The sequence below is a fragment of the Hemitrygon akajei genome, chromosome 6, assembly GCF_048418815.1.
Source record: "Hemitrygon akajei chromosome 6, sHemAka1.3, whole genome shotgun sequence".
Taxonomy (NCBI): Eukaryota; Metazoa; Chordata; class Chondrichthyes; order Myliobatiformes; family Dasyatidae; genus Hemitrygon; species Hemitrygon akajei.
Window position 1 is genome coordinate 102,547,576 of NC_133129.1, and position 27,875 is coordinate 102,575,450.

The 27,875-nt window shown below is 44.1% G+C and overlaps 1 protein-coding gene across 3 annotated transcripts in view; it reads right to left on the bottom strand.

Moving 5' to 3' along the window:
- The window catches only part of LOC140729367 (E3 ubiquitin-protein ligase RNF167-like), a 203,392-nt gene that overhangs the window by 110,889 nt on the left and 64,628 nt on the right, over positions 1–27,875 (bottom strand). For all 3 annotated transcript variants that reach the window (XM_073049026.1, XM_073049027.1, XM_073049028.1), the window contains 3 exons: positions 21,596–21,683; positions 17,690–17,780; positions 8,172–8,277 (listed from right to left, as the gene is read on the bottom strand). In XM_073049026.1, coding sequence (XP_072905127.1) covers positions 8,172–8,277; positions 17,690–17,780; positions 21,596–21,683 — 285 coding nt within the window. The remainder of the gene's footprint in view (positions 1–8,171; positions 8,278–17,689; positions 17,781–21,595; positions 21,684–27,875) is intronic.

The following is a 27,875-nucleotide window of genomic DNA, read 5'->3' on the forward strand; positions in this document are numbered from 1 at the left end:
TACTTTTTTACTGAACAGCACGAACAACATTCCAATATCTCCTAGCGACTGGTAAAAATATATATATTGCAGCCTACCAGGAAAAGTTATTGATCGACTTTAACTTAAAAGCAGCGTTTTCGATCGGGTCTGACGCTTGCGCAATGCGATCGGGTCTAATCGGGTCTGACGCTTGCGCATTGCGATCGGGTCTAATCGGGTCTGACACGCTTGCGCAATGCGATCGGGTCTAATCGGGTCTGACGCTTGCGCAATGCGATCGGGTCTAATCGGGTCTGACGCTTGCGCATTGCGATCGGGTCTAATCGGGTCTGACACGCTTGCGCAATGCGATCGGGTCTAATCGGGTCTGACACGCTTGCGCAATGCGATCGGGTCTAATCGGGTCTGACGCTTGCGCATTGCGATCGGGTCTAATCGGGTCTGACACGCTTGCGCAATGCGATCGGGTCTAATCGGGTCTGATGCTTGCGCAATGCGATCGGGTCTAATCGGGTCTGACGCTTGCGCATTGCGATCGGGTCTAATCGGGTCTGACACGCTTGCGCAATGCGATCGGGTCTAATCGGGTCTGACACGCTTGCGCAATGCGATCGGGTCTAATCGGGTCTGACGCTTGCGCATTGCGATCGGGTCTAATCGGGTCTGACGCTTGCGCATTGCGATCGGGTCTAATCGGGTCTGACGCTTGCGCAATGCGCTCGGGTCTAATCGGGTCTGACGCTTGCGCATTGCGATCGGGTCTAATCGGGTCTGACGCTTGCGCATTGCGATCGGGTCTAATCGGGTCTGACGCTTGCGCAATGCGCTCGGGTCTAATCGGGTCTGACGCTTGCGCATTGCGATCGGGTCTAATCGGGTCTGACGCGCTCGGGTCTTGCTTCGAGTATTTTCCATGTTGATGAGGGTGAGTACAAATGACTGATTTACAATAATTTAATTGTGAAAGTGCGCTTGATTTATCGTACAATTTCATTGGACCTCTGTGAACTACTCATCAATTTTATTGGTCTACTGTTACGAGGCAAAATGTTTACGAGGCGGCATGAAAAAAAAACCATGTATTAGCCGCTCTGGGTTATAGGCCGCAGAGTTCAAAGCTGTTCAAAATGTGGGAAAAAAGTAGCGGCTTATAATCCGGAATCTACGGTAAGTGAGATAGGAGTGACTGCAAGAAGCTGTTACTCCATTCACAACCAGCAGAAGAATCCCGGAAAATCCTACACAAGGTAGTAGATTCAGTCCAACACATCGTGGGTAAAGCCCTCCCGAACAGAGCACAGCACATGATACACTGTCGTAGGAAAGCAGCATCCATCATCAGGGATGCCCACCCAGGCCAAAGTGTCTTCTCTCTGCTGCAATCAGGTAAAAGGTACAAGAGCCTCAGGACTCATACCAGCAGGTTCAGGAACAGTTACTACCCCTCAACCATCAGGCTCTTGAATAAAAGAGGATAACTGCACTCACTTGCCTCACCTTGAGTTGTTTCCCATAACCAATGATCTCTTCAAGGATTCTTTGTCTCATGTTCTTGTTATTTATTGCTATTTGTTTATATTTGCATTTGCACAGTGTTATGACCTCGGCCCCCTCCTTTGTGAGAATCGCAAGAGCCCTAGTCAAGGGGGGGGTCAACTGACCCAAGAGGGGGAGAGATGTGCTGAATAGACACAGGAAATGGGAGAGAGAGAGGGAGACGTGCGGAAGACCACGTTCTCCCGAGAAGCAGAATAAAGGCGACATTGACTATTGTCTCATGGAGACCACGTGAAAAGCCCTCGGGCAAAGTGGGCTGGTTGAGAGAGAGATCGCATCACCTGCAACCTGATTGACACCTGCAATCCCGTGAAGAAGTATAATGGAGGGTCTGAGGGGGGGGACAACCCTCAGACGCACCAAGGAGACACCAAGGAAGCACGATACCGATTCCCGTGGGAGCGGGAAGCCATTTTGAAGGAAGCCACGTGCGTTAGATTCCGACTTTTGAATCTGTGGCTGGAACCATCGGAAGATTGCTTTTAACTAACAACGGGGAAGCCTGCTCCCCTGATTCCAAGGATTTGCTCTGTAAAGACAACGGGCAAGTGTTTATCCTTTCTCAACCATCTCTCGCTCTCCACAACGTGAAACCCCAGCGGTTCCCAAAAGGGAAAAGCCTGCAGACTTCTGAGTGACTCTTTATATTTCAATTGGACTCAGTATTATCCCCTAGACAACTATAGAGCTTATTTCTGATTGATTATTATTACACCGGTGTTTTAGATTGAGTTTTGACGATGTATATGAGCTGAATGTTTTGTATTAACCATACGTTTGCGCCCCTTTTTGAATAAAACGTTTGAAAATAGTAGCATCTGACTCAGCTGATCCCGCTATCTTTGCTGGTAAGTTACCTGGTTACGAGGTTACGTAACAAGTGGGGTTCTCGTCCCGGATTTGAAACCAAAGGGGAGGGTCAGTGAATCGGGCTGTAAGTCCAAACTTAAATCTGGTTACGCAGGTAGCCAGACAGGAAACCAGCAAAGATAGATGTGGATGAATTTACGAGAAACCCGACGGTAGAGGCGCTAGGGAAGGCTACAAAATCAGACTTGATAAATGTGGCGCAGGCGTTAGACCTCACAGCGGTGAAGCCAACAATGAAAAAGCAGGAAGTGCGAAGGGTCATACAACAGTATTACGTTGGGAAGAAGGTGTTTGCAGCTGAGGATTTGGAAAATATCCCCGAAAAGAGATTAGCGAGTGGGACAGATCAGGCAGAGTTGGAGAAAGCAAGGTTGGACCATGATCTTAAAGTAAAGCAGCTAGAAGCAGCTGCAAAGGAAAAGGCTGAGGAACAGGCTGAAAAGGAAAAGGAAAGGGAGCAGGCGTTCAAACTAAAGGAATTAGAGATGAAACGGGGTCATGAGCTCCAGCTAAAGCAGCTAGAAGCAGCTGAAAAGGCTGAGGAAAGAGCTGCAAAGAAAAAGGAAAAGGCTGAGGAAAGAGCTGCAAAGAAAAAGGAAAAGGCTGAGGAAAGAGCTGCAAAGGAAAAGGCTGTGTAAAGTATGCGCCTTAGCAAAAGAAAACCTTAAAGCCTCCCAGGAAAAAATGGGTCAGTGGTATAACCGGAGAGCGAGAGAACGAGAGTTTCACGTGGGCGACCGGGTCTTGGTCCTATTCCCGGTAGCTACCCACCCCCTGGGGGCGAGGTTTCAAGGACCATATACAGTGCGTAAGAAAATAGACTCGCTGAATTACGTGATCGAAACCCCCGACTGGCGAAAGCCGACCCAGTTAGTTCACGTGAACATGATAAAAGGGTATCATGAACCCACCCCCGCGGTGGTTGGTGCGGACATGAAAGCCGATGAGGTAGAGGGGGATGGTAAGGAGGGACCAGAACGGTTTGACAAGATAGGTATAGTCCCCACCAGATTAGAGAACTCTATCGTATTGGCGAACCTTGTGGATAAAGTTGGCCACTTAAAGCCTGAACAGCGGGAGCAGGTAATACAGCTCGTTAACCGGCACGCAGACTTATGCCCAGATGTTCCCCGAAGGTGTAGTGGGACGCAACATGATATGATAGTTACCTCAACCCAACCTATTAAACAAGCCCCTTATCGGATGAATCCTGAAAAGAGCCAGCTAGTAGAGAAGGAGATAGAACATAGGCTAGCTGCTGGGATAATCCGCGAATCCTCTTCCGCATGGGCTTCTCCTTGCGTGGTTGTCCCAAAGCCGGATGGGACCATAAGATTCTGTACCGATTACCGGAAGGTCAACGTGGTTACCCAGACCGATGCTTACCCTCTTCCCCGGGTGGATGATTGCATTGATCAACTGGGGAAGGCAAGGTACATCACAAAAATTGACTTGTTAAAGGGGTACTGGTACGTTCCGTTAACGGATAGGGCTCGAGAGATTTCAGCCTTTGTCACCCCGTCCGGGTTGTACGAGTACAACGTTATGCCGTATGGGATGAAAAATGCCCTAGGGACATTTCAGCGGATGATAGACGCTGTGATAAAGGGGTTAACCCACACCAAGGCTTATCTTGACGATGTGGTAGTTTGGAATGACACCTGGGAGGAGCATCTGGGGGCTGTAGAAAGTTTGTTTACCCGAATGTTGGCAGCCCACCTTACAGTAAACCTCGCCAAGAGTGAGTTTGGTCATGCCACGATCACCTATCTGGGGTATGTGGTGGGAGACGGGCATTTGGCCCCTGTGCAGGCGAAGGTCCGGGCTATTTCCGAGGTCCCTGTACCCTACAATAAAAGGGCCCTGAGGAGGTTTCTGGGCATGGTGGGATACTATCGGAAATTCTGTAAAAATTTCACGGACATTGCGCTCCCCCTTACAAAATTACTGCAGAAGGAGGAAAAATTTGAGTGGGGTCATTCTTGTCAGAATGCCTTTGAAAAGTTAAAAGCCATATTGTGCCATGACCCTGTGTTAAAAGCGCCCGATCTGTTAACCCCCTTCTCCTTGGCCACGGACGCCAGCGATGAGGCGGCAGGAGCAGTCCTATTGCAGCAAGCGGGGGATGGAGTGGAGCACCCGGTAGCATATTTCTCTCGGAAGTTCAATAGACACCAGAGGAATTACTCTACCGTGGAAAAGGAATTGTTAGCGCTTGTGTTGGCGATACAACATTTCGAAGTGTACATTTGTCCGGCGCAAAGACCCCTAGTGGTCTATACCGATCACAACCCGCTGGTATTCTTGGACAATATGAAAAATAAAAACAGGAGGTTATTAAGCTGGAGTCTGATGCTGCAGGAATTCGATATTAAGATCCAGCACATAAAGGGGAGTGATAAAGTGCTAGCGAATTGTTTATCCAGGTGCTGAATTAAATGTAAGATGTATGGCTCTGTAGTTCAAACGAAAAGCTTGTGTGTTGTATTAGATAAAAAAAAACCCTATAAGACTCATTGAGCTGAAGTTTGATGCTACCAGACTTTAGTATGGCACGTGAGGTTAAGGTATTAAAGAAAGGGGCACTGTACTTGTTACCTGTTTAGATACTGAATTGAATGTATAACGGTAGTACTCTGTGAAGAGAAAAGCTTGTGTAGTATGTAGATTCAAAAAAAAAAGTCCTGTACCAACCTGTTTTTAACCGCTGGTAAAAAACCTGCTATGGGGGGAGGTGTTATGACCTCGGCCCCCTCCTTTGTGAGAATCGCAAGAGCCCTAGTCAAGGGGGGGGTCAACTGACCCAAGAGGGGGAGAGATGTGCTGAATAGACACAGGAAATGGGAGAGAGAGAGGGAGACGTGCGGAAGACCACGTTCTCCCGAGAAGCAGAATAAAGGTGACATTGACTATTGTCTCATGGAGACCACGTGAAAAGCCCTCGGGCAAAGTGGGCTGGTTGAGAGAGAGATCGCATCACCTGCAACCTGATTGACACCTGCGATCCCGTGAAGAAGTATAAAGGAGGGTCTGAGGGGGGGACAACCCTCAGACGCACCAAGGAGACACCAAGGAAGCACGATACCGATTCCCGTGGGAGCGGGAAGCCATTTTGAAGGAAGCCACGTGCGTTAGATTCCGACTTTTGAATCTGTGGCTGGAACCATCGGAAGATTGCTTTTAACTAACAACGGGGAAGCCTGCTCCCCTGATTCCAAGGATTTGCTCTGTAAAGACAACGGGCAAGTATTTATCCTTTCTCAACCATCTCTCGCTCTCCACAACGTGAAACCCCAGCGGTTCCCAAAAGGGAAAAGCCTGCAGACTTCTGAGTGACTCTTTATATTTCAATTGGACTCAGTATTATCCCCTAGACAACTATAGAGCTTATTTCTGATTGATTATTATTACACCGGTGTTTTAGATTGAGTTTTGACGATGTATATGATCTGAATGTTTTGTATTAACCATACGTTTGTGCCCCTTTTTGAATAAAACGTTTGAAAATAGTAGCATCCGACTCAGCTGATCCCGCTATCTTTGCTGGTAAGTTACTTGTTGTCTTTCGCATTCTGGTTGCTCTTTCATTGATCCTGTTATAGTTACTATTCTACACATCTGCTGAGTATGCCTGCAGGAAAATGAATCTCGGGCTTGTAATGTGACATATCATATATGTACTTTGATCATAAAGCAACACACACAAACTGCTGGAGGTTGGCAGCAGGGTCAGGCAGCATCTATGGAAAAGAATAAACAGTCGACATTTCGGGCTGAGGCCACTGTTGTATCAGGCCAGATAGTCTCAGAAAAGCCTAAGAGAGCTTGTAAGGGTGTTCTGCTTAGCATGAAACTGGATGTAATTAAGCGTTTTGATCATGGTGAATGAAATAAAGACATTGTGCATGCATTGAACTTGCCTGCGTCCACCATTCGTACTATTTACATGCAGAGAGAAAGAATTTTGAAAGCTGCCGATGTTACTATTGGTTCTGCTAGTAGCAAAGTGGTCTCTTTTAGTCAGCGTCCAAAAATGGATAAAATGGAAAGTCTATTGCTTGAGTGGATTGACGGGTGTAATAGTTATAGCGAACAGCAAACGGCCTAAAAGTGAAGTCGTAAGTGAAACTACACTGTACATATTATTTCTACTGTATATAGGCTGTGTATTTATCATATCATTCCTGTTTTTACTATATGTTAGTTATTCTAGGTTTTATGTGTTATTTGGTACGATTTGGTAGGTTATTTGTCAGGTCTGGGAACGCTCATTGCTTCTTCACTTTACACCATTTCGGCTTATGAAAGGTTTCATAGGAACGCTCTACTTTCGGATAGCGGGGGAAACCTATATTGTATTTTGTGTTGCACGCTTATTATGGGCAATTTGTTACATGGGTTGGGGTGTGGTAGAAGTGAAGAGAATAGTTACGATTTCATGCTGTCTTGTGTTCAGTTTTTAGTCTGTTTAGAGTTTGAGGCAGCCAGGAATGATATTTTTTCGTTGATTGCTTTTACTAAGTTACACTTTGCTTTGTTTATCATTTAAATACTTTTATACTTTGTTTAAACAGTGTTTTTGTACACTTATACTGTTTATTTCATTATTTTGCTATTTTAGTTTCATTAGTTTTATCATTACAAGAGAGTTTGTCTTTGCTAGTTTCTCAATAACGGATCAAATTGCCCTTGAGAACTCTGTCATTGTGGAAGGAGTGTCATACGTGTCAATGTCTCAGTGGGTTTGGTTTGTTTTAAAGTAACCACTATAACTTTGCTTATTATCCTTTGCTGAGTTGTTTCAAAGCTTAAAACAGAGGGCAAGGTTTGGTTTTGCAGACCAATGATTCAATTCTCAGAATATACTGTATGTACTAAAATGGGCACTGGAAGGACCTGACTGTTGTATCCCACCAGTGAACTCTGACCTGTGACCTGGAGCTAGTTTCCATCTCCTTCAATACAGCACTGAAATTTATGCCTGTCTGAGGGGAGGGGAGGGAAGTGATGTGGGCTCAGAGAAGGGTCAGAGGTCATGAAGAAGGATAGATTGATGGATGATCAGAAAGAAGAGATTTTTAACAGTAACGTGCAGATTTTTAACATCATCATCATCCAGGCCATGCTCTCTTGTCACTGCTGCCATCGGGGTGGTAGTACAGGAGCCTCAGGACTCAAACCAACAGGTTCAGGAACAATTACCCCTCAACCATCAAGTTCGTAAACCAAAGGGAATAACTTCACTTGCACAATCACTGAACTGTTCCCACAGTCAAAGGTCTCTTCATCTTATGTTCTCGATATTTATTTCTTATTTATTATTATTAGTTCTTTTTTTTGCGTTTGCATAACTTGTTGTGTTTTGCACACTGGTTAAACACACAGGTTGCTGTGGGCTTTCATTGACTCTGTTATGGTTACTATAGTATTATGGATTTATTGAGTATGCCCAAAAGAAAATGAATCTCAGCACTGTAGGCGGTGACTCTGATCATAAGTTTAATCTGAACTTTCAATCTTCCACTGCACAGACTCCAGTATTCACAGGTTATGGCTGCTTGTTCCCTTCGCTTCCAGAGTCACTCTGGACCCTAACTAGCAACACCCACAAACTGCTAGAGGAACTCAGCAAGTCAGGCAGTATCTGATTATTAGGGTTAACAATATTTCAACCGACGGGGTGAAAATTGAAAGACAATGATGCTGAAATAATTTTGATATGCAGAACTCTAACAATGACATGACCTGCATCATGCACTTACCATGACAGTGATCATGACGACAATCACAATTCCAACCACACCAGTAAATGGAATGAGGTAATATCCCAGCGGGAAGCTGAAGTCCGGCATCAATAGAACATACGCACTGTGAACAAACACAAGAAGGAACATTTGGAGGTGGAAAGACTGATGCTGGCAGATCTGAGGAAAACACACCACACCATGACAGGGACAAATGGAGCCACCATATAAAATACCATAACAGTAAAGTGGTGCAAATGATTTCTGCAACATATAAAAAATGCCGGAGTATAGTCAACATTTTGGGCCAAGACCCTTCCAGTCCTGAGGAAGGGTCTAGGCCCGAAATGTCGACTGTACTCCTTTCTATAGATGTTGCCTGGCCTGCTGAGTTCCTCCAACATTTTGTGTGTGTTGCTTGGATTTCCAGCATCTGCAGATTTTCTTGTTTGTAAATGATTTTGGCAATGCAATCAGACTAATGCACCTAAGGGAGCCAAGGGAATCTGCTGCCTCATAAAAGCAGGAGACAGGCATAACTCTGATGTCTTCTTCTGAACTATAGACAGATCATCTCTTCCTTCCTGCTCTTTCTTACAGTTAGCACCCCACCACCCAGGACATGCCCTCTTCCTATTGGTACCATCAGGAAGGAGGTACAGAAGCCTGAAAGCGCACACTCAATGATTCAGGAACAGCTTCTTCCCTTCTGCCATCCAAATAGACATTTAACCCATGAACATCACTCCACTTTTTTTTATTATTTTTGTTTTTGCCAACTTATTTTAACTGTTTAATATACAGTCAGCCCTCCTTATCCGCAAAGGACTGGTTCCAGGACCTCCTGCAGATACTAAAAAACGTGGATGCTCAAGTCCCTTACATAAAATGGCGCAGTATTTGCATATAACCTACACACATCCTTCCATATACTTTAGATCATCTCTAGATTACTTATAATACCTAATACAATGTAAATGTTATGTAAATAGTTGTTATACTGTAATGTTTAGGGAATATTGAAAAGAAAAAAAACTGTACATGTTCCTCTCGCTCACAAGTAAAACTTGTAATACCTGTACAGTAGTTGTTACACTGTCTTGTTTAGGGAATAAGGATGCTGTGGAGGAGGCTCAATAATACTAAAGTCAGGAACTGTGGAGGTTGCGGGCCGAGGATCTTCAAGCGTTGAACGTCGAGACTTCAGAATTACAGATGCTTTAGTTAGAAACATTGTTATAGGAAGCTGTCTCCTCTTTTTCTTTGCATCATCAAACAAATCTTGCAGTGGTTGTAGGCATGTTGTTATCCCTCGGGTGACACAGAGGCTTCATTCCACCGAAGGATCATAGTCGAGGATCATATCCTTTAACACTTGCACCTGGTGAAAAACATCTTCGTCCAGAACAAGTCCACTTCATCACAGTTGACGACTTGCTTTGGAAGGTAGCTTTTCTCTTCTATGAGTTTCTTGAGCTCCTCTGGGAACACTGCTGCAGACTCGGCTTTTCTCCCATGATCTTTACGTTCCTGAGGCTGTAGCACTTTACATTGCCAGCCAACCATCTTTTACTAGCCTTAAACTCTTTTCTCTCGCTCTCATCAACCCCGTCACAGTAGTGCTCATGGAGACTAACAGCTTTTTCACGTATAATTTGGCCATCGACAAGGATATGCTTCTGTGACATGTCCTCTAGCCACAAACCGAATGCTTTCTCAGTCTTCGTAAGCTCTTTATCACAAACCAGAGAGACCATTTTTGCCGTTGTAGGGGCAGCACTAACACTTGCACGAATCTCAGCTTCTTTCTGCTTTATTGTGCGAATGCTCGATTCGTTCTTACCGACCTTACAGTCCACTTCGGAAAGCGACATGCCACTTTTCAAAAGATCTAATACTTCTACTTCCTTGGCGAGAGATAGCACTTTACTCAGTGGAAACTCACTGAGGAAAACTCACAAAAAGGAAACTCAGTTGGCGTGACATCTGGGAGATGGAGGGATCTCGGCTAAGTTTTGTCATCAGAGCCACTTATGACCTCCTACCAACACCTCAAAACCTGAACCATTGGTGGGGAGAAGACCCCTCTTAGCCTTTGAGGAATTGCTTTTCAGGAGCCATTTTTTCCACAGGAACAAAGCAGCAAACGAACAAGATGCGAGGCGAACAATGCTCGAGCAACGAGTGCTGGAAGAACACTTCCAGGTTTTCTCGATTCGCAGTTGGTTGAACTCATGCATGCGGAACTCGCAGATAAGGAGGGCCGACTGTACATACACTTACAGTAATTCAGGTTTTTTCTATATTTATCAGAGTGCTAGATCTGCTCTTTACTTCAGGGATGTGGTTGGCCAAGTCCAACATGGGAGAGCCAGTCTCAGGCTCGTTCCAAAGGCTCCTCAATGGCACAAGGCAACATCAGTGCAGAAGAGACGGCTCGTGGTGGAGGAGGTGAGGAGACAGGAGGAGGCAGAGCGACATGCCAGAGCCATTTCAATGGCCAAGTAGGGCCAATGGACTAATTGGGAGAGCCTGGATAAAAGGAAACTCAGTTGGCGTGACATCTGGGAGATGGAGGGATCTCGGCTAAGTTTTGTCATCAGAGCCACTTATGACCTCCTACCAACACCTCAAAACCTGAACCAGTGGTGGGGAGAAGCCCCCACTTGCTCTCTTTGTCAAGCACCTGGATCACCAAGGCACATTTTAACAGGATGCACCATGAGCCTCAGCCAGGGGCGGTATACTTGGCGGCATAACCAAGTTCTCAGACAGTTGGCATCAATCTTGGAACAGAGGCAAACCACCGTAAACACTCTCCCACAAACATCAGCAGGAAATATCCACATTACACGATTTGTACCAGCAGGCCAACCTCCAGAGCACCAAGTAACGTCAAAAGATATAAGCATTCTGCAGGTTGCTTGTGATTGGAAAATGGACGTAGACTTGGAGGAAAAGCTTGTGTTTCCCCCAGACATTGCGGCTACAACACTCCGGCCAGACATAGTCCTGTGGTCCACAACAGCCAAGCTGGTATATGTTGTGGAATTGACGGTACCATGGGAAGATGGAGTTGAAGAAGCTTATGAGAGGAAAACGACCAAGTACTCTGAACTGGCAACTGAAGCTGCTCAGAATGGCTGGAAGACCAAGATTTTCCCTGTAGAAGTGGGATGCAGGGGATTCATTGCTATATCTACGACCAGTCTATTGAAGAAGCTGGGGGTGAGGGGTATCTCCCTCCAACAAGCAATCAAGTCCTTGTCAAATGCAGCAGAAGAAAGCAGCAATTGGATTTGGATTAAAAGGAAAGACAACAACTGGGCTGCAAGATAAAGACAGGAGGGTATGGAACTAGAGGGGGGTGTATCTGGGACACCAGGTAGCACCGTTGAGCCCTCTGGAGACGTCGTGAGTTTATCAACGAAACGTCAAAGAAAGAGGATGCCCACGTGATGACCCCGATGAAGTAGCTACCCTCCTCGTCACCACTCCAAGCCTACTGCCAACATCGAGAGCGCCGACTTTATCATTGGGATTGAAACATCAAGTCCTAGTAGCTCTACTATACATTTCTTGTTAACAAATTTCATAACATATGCCAGTGATATTAAACATGATTCTGAATCTCAACCCTTCCTGAAGTTGTGTGTTTGAATTGGAACAGGCTTCCATGCCCTACAACAGAGTTCTGAAGCCTCTGCCTGGCTAGGGGGAGAATGTGCTTTTTGAAGAAGGATATAATGGCATAATGTGCATGGTCCCAGAGAAGAGAAGATTATTATACCTGACAACAACTCCCAAACCAGGGGAACTTCAACATGTGTCAGGTCTCTTCCAAGCTGCTCACTATTTTGACCTGGAAGTATAGGTCTATGTCATCAGCATTGGAGAGTCTCAATCTTGGAATTTCTAGCAGCACTGGGAGACTATTTTACAACCAAAGGAGGAATCTGCAGAGATAGTGCTCTCATTGGGTGAAGGCTTCCAAAACTGACTGAGCTCCACAAAGGTATCAGCAAATTGGAAAATAGTGACCCTTCAAGAACAGAGGCAAACAAAAAGCACTTAACCACAGGTTAGTTGGTAAAATATCTATTGATGGCAAGTGTTAAATTCAATAGTTTAAAAACAATGTTGTGCTAAAAAGCAAATAAAACACCCAAATACTAATCCCTCCTACCTACACAATGTCCATATCCCTCCATCTTCCTTACATTCATGTGCCTATCTAACATCTTTTTAAAACCCCTCATGTATTTGGCTCTACCACCATACCAGGCATCCACAACTGTCTAAGTTTTTTGAAAAAATTATCCTCACACCCTCCTTGAATCTTCAATGCATGCCCTCTGCTATTAAGCAGTTCAACCCTAGGGGAACAGATACTCTCTGTCCACTTTATCTATGCCTTTCATAATCATGTAAACATCTATTAGATTCCCCCTCAGCCTCCGATGCGCCAGAAAAAAACAACCCAAGTTTAACCAGCCTCTCGTCATAGCACATGCCCTTTAAACCAGACAGCATCCTTTTCTGCAGCCTCAAAATCCTTCCTATAGTGGGGCGACCAGAACTGTATGCAATACTCCAGGTGTGCTCTAACCAGAACTTTATAAAGTTGTAATATAATCTCTAGTTGGTCCAAAATGTTTGTTTTTTTGCTGTAGTATTCTATGACTCTAATTAAAGTGTAAAATTTTATATATTGCTTTGCTCTACTGTGAACATCTGCATGAAGCTGAATCTCCAGTTGGTATCTGGTAACACATATGTTATTTGAGAACATATTTAATTAGAACTTTGAAGTTAGTATGAACACAAAGGCCTGACAGGATCTATTGAGAGAAACAGCACAGGAGATTGCTGGGGCTTTGGTAGAGATCTTTGTATCCTCTTCACAGGTGAGGTCCCAGACTGGAGAATAGACAGAAGGGCAATAGAAACAAACCACAAAATTATAAGCAGCTGAGCCTTACATCAGTTGTAGAGAAATTATTGGAAAATATTCTTAAAGATAGGATCTACTCAGATCTGGGAAAGCATAGACGTCTATCAGGCTTTGAGGAGGGGACGTCATGTCTCTCAAACTTGATTGTGTATTTTGACAGGATAACTGATGAGGGCATGACAAAGCTTTTGACAAGGTTCCTCATAGAAGATTAACATACATGGGATCAATGGAGACTTGTCCAGGAATGGAAAAAGCTCCTGAAAGGTGGTGAATACAGCCCAGACTATCACAAGAAAATCCCTCCCTACCATTGAGTACATGGAGCGCTGCTACAAGAAGGAAGCATCCAAATCAAGGACCTCCATCATCCAGTCTATGCCCTGTTCTCTCTCCCACTATCAGGAAAAAGGTTCAGGAGCCTTAGGTCCCACACCACCTCGCTCAGAAACAGCTACTACTTTACAACCATCAAGATCCTGAACTGGCAAGGATAGCTTCGATCAGCAGTACCCTGAACTGATAGGAACCTGTCATAACCTGGGAGGATCTTATTGAAACCCATTAAGATCCTAGGGAGTCAAGACGAGGCACATGTTGTGATGTTTTCACATGTGTTGGAATTTTCAATGAGGGAATGTAGATGCAAAATAAGCAGCCAGTCATTGGAGACTGAAGGATTTAAGAATTTCTTTTTGCAGAGGGTGTCGAAAAAGAATTTCAGGGTTGAATGTGGTGACGTGTATGTACACTGATACTAAATTTTACTTTGAGCTTAGAATTCTGATGAATCTCTATAAATTTCTTCCCCAGAGGGTTATAGAGACTGGATCACTGAAGGTATTTTAAGAAGCATACATAGTAGAGAAAGGACTTTCTTCTGATTGGAAGTCTGTGACTACTGGTGACATCGAGGACATAAGTTCTGAGACCTTTGCTGTTGGTGATATACATTAACAACCTGGTACAGATGTAGGAAAAAAGATGAGCAATGATATGGACGGCATGGAAATTGGTGGTAGTGTGGAATGCACGAGAGCTCACCCAAGCCTACATCTAGATATAAAGCGGATGAGAAGTTTGATAGACCATTGGTAGGCAGTTAATATTCATTTTATTGATGAATAGAGAGGCCTAGGAGTCAAAATCCACAGCTCCCTGAAAGTGACATGATGGATGATGAATATGACATGCTCCTATTAGAGACTGGAACACAATGTGGCTTGAGACAAAGGAGAAACAAGAGAAAATCTCCAGATGCTGGAAATCCAAGCAACACATACAAAACTCAGCAGGTAAGGGAATAAAAGGAGCCTTTTCTGGTTGGCTGCTAGTGACTAGTTGTGTTCCACAGGGGTCTGTGTTGGAACTGATGCTTTTTACATTATATGTCAATGATCTGGATGATGGAATTAATGGCTTTGTTGCAAAGTTTGTAGACAAATCAGAGATAGGTGGAGGGGCAGGTAATTTTGAGGAAGTAGAGAGGCTACAGGCTAAACCCAGAGGACACAGCCTTAGAATAGAGGGGTGTCCCTTTAGAACGAAGATGGGAGGTATTTCTTTAGACAGAGAGTGGTGGATCTGTGGAATTCATTGCCACAGGCAGCTATGGAGGCCAAATCATTATGTATATTTAAGGCAGAGATTGATGGATCCTAGGTTGGTCACAGCATGAAGGGATATTGGGGGGGGGGAGGTGGAGGCAATAGATTGGGGCTGAGAGGAAAATTGCATCAGACACGATGAAATGGCGGAACAGACTTGATGGGTCAAATGGCTTAATTCTGCTCCTATATCTATGGCCTTATTAAGTTTGCTGCTGACACAGCAGTGGTTGGCCTCATCAATAACAATGATGAGTCAGCGTACAGAGAGGAGGTAGAACAGCTTATTGATAGGTGCAAACACAACAATATGGACAAGACTGAAGAGATGATTGTGGATGTCAGGAAGGTGCAGGCTGACCACTCCCTACTGCACGTCAACAGCTCCTCTGTGGAATGAGGCAGGAGCAACAAGTGAGATCATCTGGGATGTGAACTCTATGATCTCACTTGATTCCTCAACACTACCTTTCCAGCCTAGAAAGCACAGCAGTTCTTCCACTCCCTGAGGAGAGCAAAGCTCTCCAGCCCCATTCTAAGCACATTCTACTTGAGCATCAATGCATGTCGTGACCAGCTGTATCACTGTCTGGTATAGGAATAACAAGGTATATCTGACCACAAAACCCTACAACTGATCGTGAGGACTGCTTAGGGAATCACTGAGGCCTCTCTCCCCCACATCCAGAAAAGTACTATGTGATCTCAGGCAGAAGGTACCACAGTATAAGAACAAAGACTGTTAGGCTGGGAAACAGCTTCTTCCCCCAGGCTGTGAGACTTCTGAACCCCCTGCTACCACTATTTATCACAGCACCAGTAGCATTATACCTTTGTATATTTAACTGTATGTTACATATGCACTTTATGCGAATCATATGTACATCTACAGAATTTTTTAACATCTGTTAATATTATAGTTTAAATATTATCTTATATGTTGCATGCACTGCGTTTTGCACCTTGGTTCCAGAGCAATGCTGTTTCGCTTAGCTGTATACATGTGTACAGTTGAGTGACAGTAAACTTGAACTTGAATATAAGAGCTGGGATATAGCAACTTTGTATGACACTGGTTAGGTGTCTGTCTGTCTATCAATTGAGATGCTGTACGGAATAGGCCCTTCTGGTCCTTTGAACTACATTGCACCCAGCAACCCCAAACTAACCCTAGCCTTATCATAAAACAATTTAGAATGACCAATTAACCTACTCACTGGCACATCTTTGAATGTGGAGGAAACCAGAGCACCCAGAGGAACCCATGCATTCCAGAGGAGGACGTACAGACTCCTTAAGAGACATCGCCAGAACTGAACTCCGAATTCCGGCACCCCGAGCAGTAATAGCGCAGCGTTAACCATGATACTACTGTGGCTTCAGAGTATTGTCTGTAGAATTTATCACACAATCATTGCAAGAATGTGGTTGTGCTACCAAGAGTATGCAGAGGAGATTTATCAAGGTGGTGACTGGTTTGGAGGAATTGGATAGGCCGAGGTAATTTTCCCTGTAATGAAGGAGGCTGAGGGGTGACCAGACAGAAGTCTACAAGATGGGATAAGTAGTCAGAATATTAGGCATATCAAAAACAAGATTATATCTAAGACATCTTCAAAGACAATGCCTCAAAATGGCAGCATCCATCACTAAGAACCCCCATCACCCAGGTCATGCCCTCTTCTCGTTGCAACCATCAGGAAGGATGTACACGAGCCTGAAAACACCCAATGATTTAGGAACAGCTTCCCCTCTGCCATCCGATTTCTGAATGGACATTGAACCCATGAACATTACCTCACTACTGTTTTATATATATTTTTGCACTACTTATTTAACTAATCTCAGATTATCTGAGATCCTCAAATCTCAGACCTAGATCTCAGATGTTGTTCCCAGGATTTGTTGGAGCCACTCTCCCTGTCCAGGTGTTACAACTCCAAGTGCTTCTATCACCACTGGGATTACTCTGACTTTAACCTTCCACATCCTATCTGCTCTTTCAAGCCCTGCTATTTCTCCAGCTTCTCATATTCTTTCTTCCTGATGTTACTGTCATTTGGAATTGCCGTATCTTTTACTATTGCTTTCTTCTGTTCCGTGTCCATAATTACTATGTCTAGTTGGTCAGCCAGTACCTACTCGTCAGTCTGTATTTGGAAGTCCCACAGGATCTTAGCTCTGTCCTTCTCTGCTACCTTTTCAGGTGTTTCCCATTTGGACTTGGGAGTGTCCAATCCATACTCAGCACAGATGTTCCTGTATACAATTCCCGCAACTTGGTTCAGTCATAAACAAAGGGAAATCTGCAGATGCTGGAAATCCAAGCAACACACACAAAATGCTGGAGCAACTCAGCAGGGCAGGCAACATCTATGGAAAAGAGTGAACAAACAATGTTTTGGGCCACACTATAGATCGTCTTTACCCAAGGGTAGGGGAGTCGAATGTTAGAGGGCATAGATTTAAGGTGAGAGGAAAGATTTAAAAAGGATCTGTGGCCTGGTATGGCAATGCCAATGCCCATGATCAGAAAAGCCTGGATACAGCTCAGTCCATCTTGGGTAAAGCCCTCCCCAGCACTGAGCACATCTACATGGAGTGCTGTCACAGGAAGACTCACTTCTCACTTCTGCCATCACGGAGGAAGTACGGAAGTCTCAGGACCCACACCACAAGGTTCAGGAACAGCCATCCTCAGCCATCAGGCTCCTGAACCCGACAGGATAACTTCACTCACCCCAACACTATCCCGCTATCTATGAACTCACTTTCAAGGACTCTTCATCCCATGTTCTTGTTACTTATTGCTCATTTATCATTATTATTATTATTTTGTTTTTATTTACAGTGAATGCCACAAGAAAATTAATCTCAAGGGTTGTTTATGGTGATATACATGTACTTATAATAAATTTATTTGGATTTATTCAGTGTGTGAAGTATGTTGTTAAACAAACACAATATGCACTTACCCCTTGTCGTAAGTGAACAAAGACCTCAGGTACTGAGAGGCATGGGTCCCTATGAACACCGATGGGATTGTGATCTGACGTTTGATTTCCTCTGCAAAATTAAAAACATCAGCAATGGATTCTTTAAGTTTCTTCCACAGACAGAGCTTAAGGAAACATACTTTAAGGCAGGGATTACCAACCTTTATTATGCCATGGACCCTTACCATTAATCAAGGGGTCTATGGACCACGGGTTAAGAATCCCTCCTTTAAGGCTACTTTAATTGGCATCATACCAACCAGCATCAGCTTTTGGCTGCAAAGCCGTTCCCAAACCCTGACATCATCGATTCCTGGAGTTACAAATCAATGCAAACAGGCTCTTCGGCCCATCTAGTCCATGCCAACCAAAATATCTATCTCTGCTGATCCCATTTGCTTGCATTTGGCTTATATCCCTCATTCCTATCCATGTTTCTGTCCCATTGGCTTTTAAACATTGTCTCTTCCACTTCCTCTATCAGTGCTTTCCACATAAACACCATATGTGTGTGGAAAAAAAAATTGTCCCTCAGATCCCTTTTAAATCTTTCTTCTGTCACCTTAAATTTAAACCCTCTTATACTGGATTTCCCTACCCTGAGATAAAGATCTATGCCCCTCATAACTCTATAAACTGTCATAAAGTTAACTCTCAGCCTCTGATGCTCCAGGGAAAATAGTCTCAGCCTATACAATCCAATCTTTCCTTGCAACTCAAACCCTCCAGTGCAGGCAACATTCCTGTGAACCTGTTCTGCTTCCTTTTGAGCTTAATCACATCCTCCCTATAGTGTGGTAACCTGAATTGCACACAATGGCCCAGATGATTTGCACAGCTGTCACGTGACATCTCAACTACCATACTCAATGCCTCAGCCACTGAAGGAAGAATACCAGAGTTCTTCTTCACCATACCCTCTACCCAAGTCACCACTCTTAAGGAACTATGTACTTGTCCACTCCGAGGATCGTCACCTTGTCATGGTGGAGAGGCTTGTGAGTTCCTGAGACCCCAAGGGTGATGCTGACTGGAGCTTCGCTTCAGGAGGGTCATTCATGGTGGCAAGGTCAAGGGAAAGGAATCAGACAAAGAGCAATTCAACCAAGACCTCAGCAGCGGAGGTGGCAAAAGATATTGACACATCACAATGGGAGCAAAGAAAGGCTGCAACAGTGAAGGGTCCTCAGTAGTCTTGCACTCCATGTCACTGGACCCTGACCTTGATCTGTCAAGGACAATGTAGTGGCTGCCTGAGCATCAACCTCCCCGAGCATCAACCTCCCCATGCTAAACAAAGTCATGCAGTGGCATTCTCCTTTAAGGGAATAACCCCGTATAGGAGAGCATCATACTCAATTTGAGAGATTGCACTACTTCAATGCACAGTTGCACAGTTCAATAAAACTCCACAGGAATCTTGTCAGTCAGTCTAGTTTAACTTTCCAAATGCACTATTTGGACAAGTCTGAGTTAAATTCCTTGACCCACTTTCTCAATTCATTTAGATCCTGTTGCACCCTGAAATAACCTTCACTGTCACTTTGCCACCAATTTTGGTGTCATCTGTAAAGTTTCTAATTGCACCACCTACTTTCTCTACCAACAAACAATAAAGGATTCAGCACTGATCCCCATGGCACATCACTGGTTAAAGTCTCTAATCTGAAAAGCACCCTGCTACCAAATGCTGCCTCCTGATACCAAACTAATTTGCTCTCCATCCTGGATCCCATGTATGCTAACCTCCTGTCCACCCTACCAAACTGGGCTTTATCACACAACTTGTTAAAGTCTTTGTACTACTTGAACCTTAAAGATTGAATCACAGCTCAGATTTAGTTGTTTGATAACTGTTTAATTCTTAATTATTTTTTAGCTTTGTAAAGATAGTTTTGGGGACAGAGAGGGGAGTAGTTTTAAGGTTAGGGTTTTAAGGACTGGGATGTGGGGGGATTAGAGGTCAGGCAGAGTCCAAGTCTCTGATCTGCATTTGAAGGCCAGCAACACAGACATTGGACATCTGTGGTCGGATATTGGATGCCTGGCACCCCCGGATCAGTGAGTCGTCAGCAAGTAGTTCCAGAGTTGGCGTTCCATGCGGGCAGGAGGAACCCCTGGGTTTGTGAAAAGGTGAGACTGGAGTTCAAGGCCTAGTGCTTGGGTCCCTGCCATCCGCAATTTTGGATTTTGGGGTCTGGTGTTTAGTGTGTCCTAGGACCAGCCCGTGGACGAATAACAAGTCCGGAAGTCAAGGCCCACTGGCGAGAGCTGAGCCTACGAATCTCCATGAGTCTGCTGGGAAATCAAAGCCCAATGACTGCAGGCTGAATCTGTGTTTACTGGAAGCATGTCCTGGAGCTAAAGGACTGAGTATATGTAAGGCTGGGAAGGAGGAACAGGGCTTGTTTTTTTACTGTTGCTTGCTGCATTCTGTGTTGTCTGCAGAACAATGTATGGTGATACTTACAGGGTATCCTCAGCCCATCTCCAGATGTGTTGGCTGTTCATGCAAACAATGCATTTCACTGGATGTTGCAATGTACAGTGACAAATAAATTTCAACCATGAACAATGTTCACTGGCCTCGGTAATCCTTTTCGAAAAAACTCAGTCTAATTCATTGGGCTTGATCTCCCATGAACAAAGCCAGCTGACTATCCTTAATCAGTCCCTGCCTTTTTAAATGCAAATATATCCCATCCCTCACAATCGATTCCAGTAACTTTCCCACCACAAGGCATATAGTTCTCTGTCTTGTTCTTGCAGCTCTTCCTACATAAAGTACAACATAAGCCACTCACCAGTCTTCTAGTATTGTGTGCAATTCAGATCAACACAATAATGAAAGGATATGATCAAGCTCGTGAGGATGCAGAACAGATTTGCAGGAATGTTGTCTGCACTGGAGGGTTTGAGTTACAAGAAAAGATTGCATGGAGTTCAAGGCCTCTGCCAGGGCCTCACCAATCTCCAATTTCCACAACAGATTATAGCACATGGATGAAAGAAAAATGGTGGGACATGTGGGAGGGAAGGAAGAGATTGATGTTGGAGTAGGTTAAAGGGTCAGCACAACATTGTGGGCTGAAGGGCCTGTACTGTGCTGCACTGTCCTATGCTTTAGAAGTGCTTTATCTATAGGTCAAGTCAAAAGTCCTGAGGATCTGGTGCTGAACAGCAGTGTGCAGGTGGCCACAGCTTGGGAGCTCATTGCCAGTGAGACGGCTTTATTGCCATGCAGTGATGCAGCAAGTTAGGATGCTCTTATTGGAAAATATATTATGCATTAGCAGCATTCTATATAACCACAACTACTGAGTATTTACTATGCACTTAGCTGAAATGTACTCTATATACTATACAATAGAATGGCTTATGAAGAGATAACGGTGGCAGACAGGATGATACGAACCGGCAATGGAATGTTGAGGGAGGCTAAGGGAGGCTGACTGAGAAACAACCGTGGCCAGGAATGAGGCCCAGGATGTGAACTGGAAAGAAATAATGGTGGCGAATTAAGAGCTAGTCAAGAGCGATTGATTAGTTAATGTATAGGTGATATGCAGCTATAGAATGATTGGATATGTTCATGCAATTAAGAAGATTGCTATAAAAATGCTATGTACAATGATCGGCAGGCAATCAGTGACTAGCTCAGTGATTGTCTCAGCTTGGGTTTGCAAATTAAAGCTTAAAACTTCTTGAAGAATCTTCTGCATCTCCTGGTCGTTTGCTAGAAATGGAAAACCACGACACTCTCTACTGCATGTCTGTAGAATGACATGAGTCAAAGCTATCTCCCACTCATTATGTACGTCAGTGATCATTCACTAGAAGCGGTAGTATCAGCAACATCTTGTTTCAGTTAGTGTTGAAACTCACCACTGCTCCAGCGCATGCTGAGTAGTTCATCTGAGTCCACATTGTGCACAATTGCAGCCTTGTATCCTGCCAGTTGTGCCTGCAATACCTGCAATGAAGATCCACATCGTATTTCTAAGATCGTAGATGCTTTAAAGTACAGTCCCTTATTCTTTTTTCCCCTATTTTATATTTAAATATGAAGCAGAAGTCAACTGACAGTGAAATCCCCCAAGGCCTCATAGGTCAGGAATCTCTGGAATTTGACCTGCAAAGCCATGGGTTCCCACACCCTGCGATAGTGCTGAGTCAGACAACCATTGGCATTTATTTTGCGAGGGCCAGAATACAAAACCAAAGATGTAATGCTGAAGCTTTATAAGGCATAGGCCTGGCCACACTTGGAGTATTGTGAGCAATTTTGGGCACCTTAGGATGTTCTAGCATTGGAGAGGGTCCAGAGGAAGTTCACGAGAATGATTCTGGGAATCAAACTGTTAATGTACGAGAAGCATTTGATGGCCTGTACTCACTGGAATTTAGAAAAATGAATATCGAATATTGAAAGGCCTAGATAGAGTGGATGTGGAGAGGACGTTTCCTATAGTGGGGGGGGTCTAGGACCAGAGGACACAGTCTCAGAATGGGGGATGTCCCTTTAGAACAGAGTTAAGGAAGAATTCCTTTAGCCAGAGAGTGGTGAATCTGTGGAACTCATTGCCAAAGACAACCGTGGAGGCCAAGTCATTGGATATATTTGAAGCAAAGATGGTAGATTCTTGATTAGTCAATGGTTATGGGAAGAATACAGGAGGATGGGGTGAGAGAGAAATGGATCAGCCATGATGAAATGGGAGAGCAGACTCGATGGGCCAAATGGACTATTTCTGCTCCTATGTCTTACGGTCTAAACCAAGGATCTGAGGATAATGCACCCGTTATAGGTAGTGCTCAAAGACCCAAAGAAACATCCACGCAGCACAGGAACTTTGGTTTTGCACTTAGTCCCCAGCATTTGGGAAGGTGGAAGGATTAAAGACCCATGATCCAAGTCACCTTGTGACCACTACCATGAAGTTACCTGTTTGGACAGATAAGTACATTGGCAAATCAGCTTATTATCGTACCGAGATATAGTGAAAAACTTTCCCGAGAGATCATTCCACCATAGCAGTACACTAAGGTGGCACAAGGGAAAACTATAACTGAATGCAGAATAAAGTTCATACATTTACAGAGGAAGTGCAGTGCAGGCAAGCAATAAAGTGCAAGGCCATAATGACGTAGATTCTGAGGTCAAGAGTTCACCTTATGGTACAAGGAGACCATTCAGTTCTTTTTTAACAGTAGGGCAGAAGTTGTCCTTGAGCCTGGTGGTTTTGTATCTTCAGTCCAATGGGAACAGAGAGGAGAGAGAATGTCTATGATGACTGGGGATTTAGATTATGTGTGAAACTAAGGGTTGAAATCAGAGAAAGATGTGTGCACTGGATGGTGCAGTAAATGGAACACAACCCTTTCCGTTCAGATCTCCCCAAGCAAGCAAACCTCTTCAGCTTTTCGGTGCACGAACTTCTGTGAAATGACTTCTGACAAGCTCAACTGATTAAGAGATAATTGTTACAGTCAATAGCAGAACTTTTTGGAAAGTCTTAACCTGATGAAGCAAGGTTAGAATAGTTTCATGATGGGGAAATTATGTCTGTCAAATTTGTTAGGAATTCTTTATTTATTTGTTTGTTTATTTATTGAGATTCTCCGCAGAAAAGGTCCTCCAAGCCGCCAGCAATCCCTGATTTAATCCCAGCCTAATCAGAGGACAATTTACAATGACCAGTTAACCTACCATCTGGTATGTTTTTTGACTGTAGGAGGAAACTGGAGCACCTGATGAAACTCACAGTCACAGGCAAAACGTATAAGCTCATCATAGGCAGCAATGGGAATTGAACCCAGGTCGTCAATATTGTACAGCATTGTGCTAACCTCTAGGCTACTGTGCTGCCCCACAATATGTATGGGGAATACTTTTCCCCTGAGCGGCGGACCAGTTAATTCACAGACAGACAGAGCTTTGCACAGGTTGGGGAGAAGAGTTTAAAAAAGGAACGTTTCGCGGACTTGGCGCATTAGTGACAGACCAATCAATTCATGATTCATTAGCAGGAGAAAATAAAAGTAAAGCAGAGTCAAAGCGGATTGGCCATTGAGTGAGTCGACCAGTGTAGGAGTGGGAACTTGAGAGGCTTTGGCTCAAGAGGCTTCGTTGAGGAGGCACAGGTAAGTAGCAGATAAGGCTTTAAGTGGTTCAAGTGTTTGAATAAAAAGTCACCAGATTACAGCTAACTAAATAAAGTAGGGATGATGCAGGATCAGGTGATGTGCTGTAGCTGCATGACGTGGGAGCTAGCAGACCCCACTGTGGTTCCTGGTGACCACATCTGCAGCAAGTGTTGGCCGCTCAAGGAACTCCGGCTCAAAGTTGATGACCTGGAATCTCAGCTTCAAACACTGCGGCACATCAGGAAGGGGGGAGAGTTACCCGGATTCTCTGTCTCAGGAGGTCGTCACACCCTTAGATTAGCTGTCTGAAATTCGGCCTGTGGTCAGGGTGTGACGGCAAGTGAGTTGGGTAGTGGGATCCAAGAGACAATGCTGGAGGAGCTTCAGCCCTTGAGCTTGTCCAACAGGTCTGTGATTCTTGCTCCCTGTGTGGATGAGAGTGGGGTCTGTAGGAAGGATGAGCAACCTAACTGTGGCACCGTAGTTCAGGGAGCCATTCAAGAGGGGGGAAAGAAGAGAAATGTGGAGGTAATTGGGGATAGCATAGCCAGGGGAAGAGACAGAGTTCTCTGTCGTGAGGATAGAGTGTCTTGAAGGTTGTTGCCTACCTGGTGCCCATGTTAATGACATCTTATCTGACCTGCAGAGGAATTTGCAGTGGGAGGGGAAAGATCCAGTTGTTGTGATCCATATGGGTAGAATGAGGAAAAAAGTTCTGCTGAGGGAATTTGAGCAGCTAGGAACCAAATTAAAAAGCAGAACCTAAAAGGTGGTAATCTCTGGATTACTAGCTGAGTCATGTGCAGATTGGCATAGGGTCAAGAAGATTAGAGAGTTAAATATGTGGCTCAAAGATTGGTGTGGGAGAAGTGGGTTTGAATTCATGGGAAACTGGCACCAGTACTATGGAAGGACGGAGCTGTTCCAATGGGATGGGCTCTACCTGAAACGTAATGGGACCTGGATCCTAGTGAATCGCATAACTAGGGGTGTGGATAGGGCTTTAAACTGAATAGTAGGGAGGTGGGTTCTACACATTGGAGAAGTATGGATAAAGAAAAAGAGAAAAGTGTGGATAAAGATAAAGTAAAAGATTAAAAACGAGAGTAAGAGTAAAGAAAAGTCAAGTGCAAAAGAAAAAAAAATTTACAAGATTTTAAAGGCACAATGAATGTAAGGGCACTTTATGTGAATGCCCGTTGTATTCGAAATAACTTGTGGCATAAGTCAGTACAAGGGGGTGTGATTTAGTGGCTATAACAGAAACATGATTTCAGGGTGGGCAGGATTGGGAATAGATCCAAGGATATCAGGTTATTTAGAAGGATAGGCAGGAAGGTAAGGGAGGTGGTGTGAGATCAGGATGATAGTGAGAGACGATATAAGATCTAAGGAGCAGAATGTTGAATAGAGATTAGAAAAAGCAAAGGGAAAAAAAAATCACTGGTGAGAGTTGTCTATCAGCCACCAAAGAATAACATTGCAGTGGCACAGGCAATAAGCAGAGAAAAGTTTGAGGCATGTAAGAATGGAACAGCCGTTATCATGGGCACTTTAACTTGCTCATGGATTGGGTAAATAAAGTTGGTCAAGGTAGTCGTGAGGAGGACTCATGGAATGCATCATTGATAGCTTTCTTGAACAGCATGTTCCTGAACCTACAAGGGAATGTGCTGTCTTAGTTCTGGTCCTGTGAAATGAGACAGGTAAAGTTAGTGATCTTGTAGTTAGGGATCCTCTTCGAAAGAGTGATCACAGTATGATTGAGTCTCTCATACAAATGGAGGATGCAATAGTTCAATCTAAAACCAGTGTATTATGCCTAAACAATAAAGACTACAATGGGATGAGGGAAGATTTGGCTGGTGCAGGCTGGGAACACAACCTATATGGTGGGATGGTTGAGGAACAGTGGAAGACTTTCAAAGAGATTTTTCCAAGGTGCTCAACAAAGTTAAAAGCAAGGACAGTAAGTAGTGAGAGCCAGCCTTGGCTAACTAAGGAAATAAAAGAAGGCATCAAACTAAAAGCTCATGTGTACAAGGTCACAAGAGTAGTGGGAAACTGGAAGATTGAGAAAACTTCAAAAAGCAACAAAGAACCACTAAGTGAACAATAAAGAAAGGGAAGAGAGATTATGAAAGTAAACTAGCACAAACTATAAAAATGGATAGCAAAAGCTTTTATAATTATATAAAGCGGAAAAGGGTGGCTAAAGGGAACATAGGTCTCTTGAAGGATGAGTTGGGAGAATTAATATTGAGTAATAAGGAACTGGCTGAGGCTTTGAATGACTATTTGGTGTCGGTCTTTACGATGGAGAACATGTCTAACATGCCAAAGAGAGACGTTATGGATGAGATGAGAAGTAAGGACCTCAATATAATGGCCATCACTAAAGAGCTAGTACTGAGCAAACTTGTGGGCCTGAAGATAGATAGGGCCCCTGGTCCTGATGGAATGCCTCCCAGGGTACTGAAGGAAATGGCAGAAGTTATAGCAAGACACTTTGGTGATAATTTACCAAAATTCTCTGGACTCTGAGCAAGTCCTGGTGGACTGGAAGATGCCAAATGTCATGCCACTGTTTAAAAAAGGATGTAGGTAAAAGGTAGGTAACTATTGGCAAGTTAGTTTAACATCTGTATTTGGGAAAACGCTTGAAGTTATCATTAAAGAAAAATATCTGGAAAGAAATGGATTCATTGGGCAGACGCAGCATGGATTCAGCAAAGGCAGGTCCTGTTTGACAAATTTACTGGAGTTATTTATATAAGTGCGGTGGACAGAAGGGAACAGACGGACAAGGATTTACTTGGATTTCCAGAAGGCATTCGACAAGGTGCTGCATAAAAGACTTAACCATAAGTGAAGGATGCATAGAGTTGGGGGATGAAGTATTAACATGGATAGAGGATTCGTTAACTCATGGAAAGCAAAGAGTTGGGATACATGGGTGTTACTCTGGTTGGCAATCAGTGGTGAGTGGTATGCTGCAGAGTTCGGTGCTGGGTCCGCAACTGTTCACAATATACATTAACGAACAGGAAGAGGGGACCAAGTGTAGTGTATCTAAGTTTGCTGATGACACTAAATTGGGTGGAAAAGCAAATTGTGCGGGAGCCTGCAGAGAGATATAGATAGGTTAAGAAAGTGGGCAAGGGTCTGGCTGATGGAGTACAATGTTGGTAAATGTGAAGTTATCCACTTTGGCAGGAAAACTGGATGTGCTTGTGCATGAATCACAAAAGGTTGGTTTGCAGGTGCAGCGGGCTATCAAGAAAACCAATGGAATGTTGGCCTTCATTGCTAGAGGGATTGAATTTAAGAGCAGAGAGGATATGTACAGGGTACTGGTGAGGTCGCACCTGGAGTACTGTGTGCAGTTCTGGTCTCCTTACTTGAGGAAGAATATACTCGCTTTGGAAGAGGTGCAGAGGAGGTTCACCAGGTTGATTCCAGCAATAAGGAAGTTAGACTATGAGGAGAGATTGTGTCACCTGGAACTGTACTCACTGAAATTCATAAAAATCAGAGGAGATTTGATGGAAACATATAAAATTATGAAAAGGATAGATGAAATAGAGGCAGGAAAGTTGTTTCCACTGATAGACGAGACTAGAACTAGGGGACATAGCCTCAAGATTTGGGGGAGTAGATTTAGGATGGAGATGAGGAGGAACTACTTTTCCCAGAAAGTGGTGAATGCAATGAAGTGGTGGTGGCTACATCAGTAAATATATTTAAGACAAGTTGGATAGATTTTTTCCAGTTGGGTAATTAAGGGTTCTGGGAAAAATTTATGTAGGTGGAGATGAGTCCATGGCCAGATTAGCCATGATCTTACTGAATAGCAGAGCAAGCTCGTTGGGCCAGATGGTCTACATATTTCTTATGTTCTTATATTTTTTAAAACACGGGGAGTAATGGGTAACACATAAAATGCTGGAGGAACGCAGCAAGCCATGCAGCATCTATAGGAAGAAGTACAATCGATGTTTCCGGCCGAGACCCTTCG